A 6,601-nucleotide genomic window follows, 5' to 3' on the forward strand; every position below is an offset into this window, starting at 1 on the left:
AGATCATGTATTCATTTATGTATCATTTTATTTAGTATATTTGTTACAGGGACAGTTCACCCCAAAATGAAAATTCTGTAATCATTTTCTCACCCTTATGTTGTTACAAACTTGTATGAGTTTCTTTCTTCTGTTAAATACAAAATAATTTCGACAAATGATGGTAACCACATGGTACCCATTGACTTTCATAAGAAATACTGTGGAAGTCAATCACTCATTTCATCATATCATTTATCATAATGTCTTCTTTGTGGCTCAACAGATTGTTATTTAATCAATTTTAATTTGGGGGTGAACTGTCCCTTTAACGTGTTTGTTTAGAACAGCTCCGTGCTCCCAATGATTTTTTAGTTTTGTGATTTTTGACTCAAGTACATGTATTGTAATTGTCAACCTATAATTCAAGAAAATAAATGTTATCAACAGCTTTAAACATTATAAGATATTTGTGCATGTGATCATTTTAAAACCTTGTCAAAAAAAATATTTACACATTTAAACTTGGCTTTGCGATCACTCGTGATTAAAACAAGACCAACTAAACAACATAAACTGAAGTTCCCTCCATAGTGGATGTGTTTGACAGGAGATGGAGAGAAGCAGCTATGAAACTCAAAAGAAAACTTTAAAGAAGAACAGTTTAGCATCAGTCATGTGTGTGCTGGATTTGTGCTCATTCTTGTGTAACTTAGATGAGACTAATCCCCATCCAACACCGATAAGACTTGTGTATCTGTCTCACTCGGGATGTTCCCTGCTGACCTGCCTTATTTGTAGAAGAACATACACACTAATTATTGGACCACTGATCTCCAACCGTGAGCTTGAATCTTTTAAAAACAATATTTTACACACTGAGCAGTAACAAAATGCTTCATGAAAATTTAAGTTCCCTGTCGAGAACGTTCTCTCGACATTGCGTCAGTTAGCTGACGCTATGGGATTGATCCTTCAATCACGATAACCCTGAAGCCTTATTGCACAACGCCAGTGCAGTTGAAACTCGCGCTGGCCAATGACGCTCAAGACGGCAAAAGAGGGCGTGGCCTTCTCACTATAATAGCAGCCGTCCTGAGCGAATATCTTCAGTATTTTCTCCTTCACGAGCAAGTTTTACCCTGCAACGAAGACATCTGTTGAGTACGCGGATAAGACGGACGTCCCTCTTAGCGATCCAGATGTCGCGAATGTGCTCACGGTGCGGAGGTCCTATCGACCCGCCCGATTCGCACAAACTGTGTATAGTATGTCTGGGGCTTCTCCACGCAGAGACGGCGTTGGTTGGGTCGGAGTGCCCTCATTGTGATGAGCTCACAATGAGGGTGCTCAGGACTCGGCTCAACATCGCTCTCGAAAGCTCCTCGCTGCAGCCTCCCACTGCCGCCAAGGTGCCGCTGGTGGGGGCTCAGCCACCGACGGAGAGCGAGCGCGTGCCGGAACGCCGCGCTTCCCCTCCCCGTCGCTCTCCGGTTCAGTTCGTCGCCGAGAGCCTGCGTCCTGAACCGGGAGCTGCCGAGTCTGTCTCCTTTGGGGTCCCCGCAGAGGAGGATGAGATGTCACTGACGGCGTCTGACGGAGATTGGGACCAATCTCCGCCTGCCGCGTCGGAGGCTGACGCCCACCCCCCCTCCTTTCACGAAGAGCTGGTGCGCATTCTCTCTAAGGCCGTGCAGGATTTAGAGATCGAGTGGAGTTCCCCGCAAGAACCCCAAAGGAGCAAGCTCGATTCGTGGTACTTTGACTCGGGCCGCCGCGCCGCCGCTCCGAGGAAAAGTGCCTCTTTCCTCCCAGACCTGCACGATGAGGTCACCAAAGCGTGGGCGACCCCCCAGGGCGTCCGCGCTCGCGCCGGCGGGTCTGAGCTGTTTTCTAAAGTGGACGGGGCGGAGGCTCGTGGATACCTGCATATCCCCCCCGTCGAGGAAGCCGTGGCGGCCCATCTCTGCCCGTCGTCCTCCTCCTTGGGTGGTGAGGCTTCACTACCCTCTAAGGCGTGCCGCATGACGGCGCACCTGGCTGATAAAGCCTACGCCGCGTCAGGGGAGGCTCTGTCGTCGCTACACACCATGGCGGTCCTCCAGATTTTCCAGGCGCGGGCTCTAAAGGCGCTGGACGAGGGCAGCACGGACCTGAGTACCTTCAGGGATCTGAGGGCGGCAACGGACTTCGCGCTGAAAGCCACCAAAAAGTCGGCGCAGGCTATCGGACGCAGCATGGGCTTCATGGTGGTGATGCAGCGCCAGCTGTGGTTAAATCTCACAGATCTCAAGGAGGCCGACAGGAAGACGCTGCTTAACGCTCCCGTTTCCCCATCTGGCCTGTTCGGTGACGCCGTGGGTACCATCACGGAGCGATTCTCGGAGGCGGTGAAGAGTTCTAAAGCCATGAGTCACTTTCTTCCTCGCCGCCCTATGTCTCATGCGCCGGCGGGACCGCCGCCGCCGAGACACCGCTCCGAGTCTGCGCCACGCCGGCCGGCAGCGCAACCCCCCGCGGCGACGCCCCCGACAGTGAGACCTGAACCGGTGGTGCGTCACAAGAGCCCCTGGCACGAATCCACCAGGAAGCGTCGCAAGAAACCGGGTCCAGGGGGACCGCAGTCCGGAGCAAAGCCGCGTTCCTGACGTGAGTGGTGTGAGAGAGAGAACGCCGAGCGGCGAGCCCGCCGCCAAGAGAACGAAAGTCTCGTCAAGCGTCCCCCTGGCTGTTGCGGGCGACGCAGAGACTGTCTCTTTAAATGTTTTTGTGTTGAATGCAATAAAAAATGTTACTTTTTCACAAAAAGAGCGTTTTCCTCCTTATCTGGTTTCGGGTCGCTCGCCCCAGGGCAGCTCCCACCCTCATATAGACACGCACAGCGCACCCTCCCTGCTTTCGAACCCCCCCGCGACGCGCGGGTCGCAGAGAAAGCGGGGACGGGAAGGGTTAATGCACGGTCTCAGCGAGCCGCACAAAAGCCCGTTGTCTATCGCGGCGTCAGCCGCCCCCCGGCCGTCCTCTCTTGTGCCCGTAACACACACGCTGCACAGAGCGGAGAGGTCTTCATTAGTCCCGCTGGGTCACTCGCCCCCGAGCAGCGATCCGGCGAGCAACGCGCAGCCCCCCAGAACCGAGCTACCCGTCACGCACGAGACGCTCGGCGGCAACGAGCGGTCAGGTCATCCTGTCATTCAACCGCTATCACTGCGCTTAGATGCATGGCGTGCCATTCCCAACATATCGGAATGGATGCTGAACATTATTCAGAAAGGATATTCTCTACAGTTTCGACGCAGACCTCCCCGTTTCAACGGCGTGATAGCGTCAACGGTCCGGGCTCAGGACGAGTCGATTTTGTATCAGGAAATCTGCAATCTCCTCGCCAAACAAGCGATAGAGTCAGTTCCGATGCAAGAGAGAGAGAGCGGTTTTTACAGCCGGTACTTTGTCGTCCCGAAAAAAGACGGCGGTCTCAGACCGATCTTGGATTTGAGACAAATCAACAAAGCATTACACAAACGTGCTTTCAAAATGACTACACTGAAACAGATCCTCGCCCACATTCGGCCCGGGGACTGGTTTATTTCAGTGGACCTAAAGGATGCTTATTTTCACATTCAGATCGCCCCGCACCACAGGCGCTTTCTGAGATTTGCATTCAAGGATGCTGCATACCAGTTCACGGTCCTCCCGTTCGGTCTGGCGCTCGCCCCGCGCACATTCACGAAATGTATAGACGTGGCGCTGTCCCCGCTGAGAGCGAGCGGCATTCGCATCCTGAATTATTTGGACGATTGGCTGATTTTAGCACAATCCAGAGAGGTGCTCATCAGCCACAGGGACGCAGTACTTTCGCATTTAGACAGCCTCGGTCTACGTGTGAATTTGCAGAAGAGCGCTCTATCTCCAACGCAGGAGATCGCGTTTCTAGGCGTGCGTCTCGACTCAGTCTCAATGAAGGCTTTCTTATCAGAGGAGCGCAAACGGGATCTGACGTCTGCTCTGAATGTATTCAGCCACGGAGGCACTGTGCCACTGAAACGGTTTCAGAGACTTTTAGGCTTGATGGCGGCAGCCTCACCGGTTTGCCCACTCGGTCTGCTGTATATGCGCCCGTTGCAACTATGGTTACGATCCAGAGTGCCCAACAGGGCGTGGATATCGGGACGAGCGCGCATTACAGTTACGAACGGATGTATGCGAGCGCTGAGACCCTGGTTCGATCCCAACCTGTTCAGCGGGGGTGCCCCACTCGGGCTGGTTACGAGACGGAAAGTAGTCACAACGGACGCGTCGTTAACGGGCTGGGGAGCCCTGTGCGATGGCGTCCCGGCTTCGGGCTCCTGGCCGGAGTCGGAGCGGTTATGGCATATAAACCGTCTAGAGCTCAAAGCCGTCTTTTTAGCACTGCAGAGCTTTGCGACGCTGATCGGGGGCCATCATGTTCTTGTCCGGACGGACAACACTACGGTGGTTTCATACATAAATCGCCAGGGAGGAGTGCGCTCCAGGCCGCTGTTCAGGCAGGCAGAAGCGATACTGTTGTGGGCGGATCGTCATCTCCTTTCAATAAAAGCGACGCATGTACCGGGCAGCATGAACTGCGGAGCGGATATGCTGTCGAGGAACGGCATTCCCCAAGGGGAATGGAGATTGAACCCCCTATCTATCGAGCTGATCTGGAGTCAGTTCGGGAAAGCAGAAGTGGATCTGTTTGCGTCCGAGGAAAACACACACTGCCCGCTGTTCTTCTCGTTGACGAGCTCTCCTCTGGGCGGAGAAGCGCTGTCGTTGCCGTGGCCGAGAGCCAGCAAATATGCGTTTCCCCCCATAAAACTGCTGCCGTCAGTTTTACACAAGATCAGAGAGGAAAAAGCAACAGTGACACTAATCGCCCCGTACTGGCCGAACCAGCCGTGGTTTCCCGAGCTGTTGGAACTGTCAACGGCTCCCCCGTGGCCGATCCCGTTGAGACGAGACCTGCTCTCTCAGGCGAACGGATCAATCTGGCACCCCAGCCCCGAGAAGTGGAAACTTCACGCGTGGAAGGTGTGTGGGAACCGCTGACAGACGCGGCGCTGCCGCAGAGTGTGCTCGATACGCTGATGCAGTCGCGTGCCCCCGCTACAAGACGGTTATATGCCCTTAAGTGGTCGGTATTCGCTGCGTGGTGCAAAGAAAAAGAGTTTGACCCGGTGAACTGCTCCGTGTCAGCTATTCTATCCTTTCTACAGCACAGAATGGATACGGGAAGCATGCCCTCCACCCTTAAAGTGTATGTTGCTGCTATCGCAGCTTTTCATGCTAATATTGGGGGGCGCTCGGTGGGCAAACACGAGCTCATAACGAAGTTTTTACGGGGTGCACGGCGCCTCAGACCTTCTCGCCCTCCCACCGTACCGTCTTGGGACCTGGCCTTGGTCCTGAAAGCACTAACTCTTCCTCCGTTTGAGCCTATTCTAACGGTAGGTTTGAAGGAGCTTTCTCTAAAAACTGTGCTTCTGCTGGCTTTGGCTTCAGCTAAGCGCATAGGAGATCTGCATGCTCTCTCTGTGAACGCTGAATGCTTACAATTTGGACCAGGAGACTGTAATGTCACGTTGAAACCCAAAGCGGGTTATGTGCCTAAATCGCTATCCACGCCATTTAGAGCGCAGGTTATTTCTATCCCCGCCTTCTCCTCGGATGACGCGGCGACTACTAACGCGATCGTCCAGAGGGAGCTTTGCCCGGTAAGAGCGCTAAAAGCTTATATTGATCGCTCGGCACCGTTCCGGGCAGCGGAACAGCTGTTTGTTTGTTTTGGAGGCAGCACCAAAGGACGCCCAGTTTCCAAGCAAAGACTTTCGCACTGGGTGGTTGATGCTATTTCACTGGCATACTCTAGCCAAGGAGTGCGATGCCCTTTGAATATTAGAGCCCATTCTACGAGAGCTATTGCATCGTCATGGGCTTGGTATAAAGGCGCATCTATTCAGGATTTATGCTTGGCTGCTGGCTGGTCGTCTCAGAACACCTTTGCTAGGTTTTATAATCTGGATGTCTCCTCATTGGCCTCCCGAGTGCTTTCGGTAAACAATGCCTCCACCTCCAGTGCCTGACATACCTGATGGTTTCTATCAGGTCGTGTGTAAGGGGCGGCGCTACTGCGACGCCAACTTGAGAATACCTTAGCGCCGGACGCTGCTCGCTCGCTGAGTATTCGGTTTATTCACTACGAGAATACCACCATGTATTGGTTTTTGCGGATTATCACTTGCATTCCGGACGCCGGAAATCACCCGCTCGCTGGATGCTGAGTCATATGAATATTGCATGTGGATTATTTTCTACAAACTTCAACGCCGGACCTCGTCCGCCGTTTGGGGATGTCAACAGGTGACTGCAAGAGTGCTGTGTTCACCGCCGCTAGTCCAATGATCTAAACACTTCTACAACTTGTGCGCCGGACGCCGTCCGCTCGCTAGGTATGTTGTTAATTCTTTAGCGTTTACTTCTTACCCGCTTAATGTGGTGTTACGCTAGTACGCTACTGGCCCTGTTATGGTTTTTGGCTGGTGATTAGTACGATATGCCGCTATCGGCTGGTCATTGAGATTGTTGCATGCTGTTTGCTTCG

At 53.2% G+C, this 6,601-nt stretch overlaps 1 protein-coding gene across 1 annotated transcript; it reads left to right on the plus strand.

Annotated features, from left to right (window-relative positions):
• Positions 1–1,181: 1,181 nt before the first annotated feature.
• LOC141282094 (uncharacterized) lies at positions 1,182–5,177 on the plus strand. The gene is made up of 2 exons (XM_073814568.1): positions 1,182–2,461; positions 2,544–5,177. Exons 1-2 carry the CDS (start codon positions 1,182–1,184, stop codon positions 5,047–5,049), a joined length of 3,786 nt encoding a protein of 1,261 aa, XP_073670669.1. The 3' UTR covers positions 5,050–5,177.
• Positions 5,178–6,601: the final 1,424 nt, after the last annotated feature.

This window comes from Paramisgurnus dabryanus, chromosome 4 (assembly GCF_030506205.2).
Source record: "Paramisgurnus dabryanus chromosome 4, PD_genome_1.1, whole genome shotgun sequence".
Taxonomy (NCBI): Eukaryota; Metazoa; Chordata; class Actinopteri; order Cypriniformes; family Cobitidae; genus Paramisgurnus; species Paramisgurnus dabryanus.

Excerpts from the sequence above, each read along its gene's own strand:
- LOC141282094 (XM_073814568.1), top strand. The coding sequence starts at position 1,182 with ATGTCGCGAATGTGCTCACGGTGCGGAGGTCCTATCGACCCGCCCGAT. Across the intron at positions 2,462-2,543 it reads CCGCCGAGACACCGCTCCGA|AGCCCCTGGCACGAATCCAC; the intron begins GTCTGCGCCACG and ends GTGCGTCACAAG.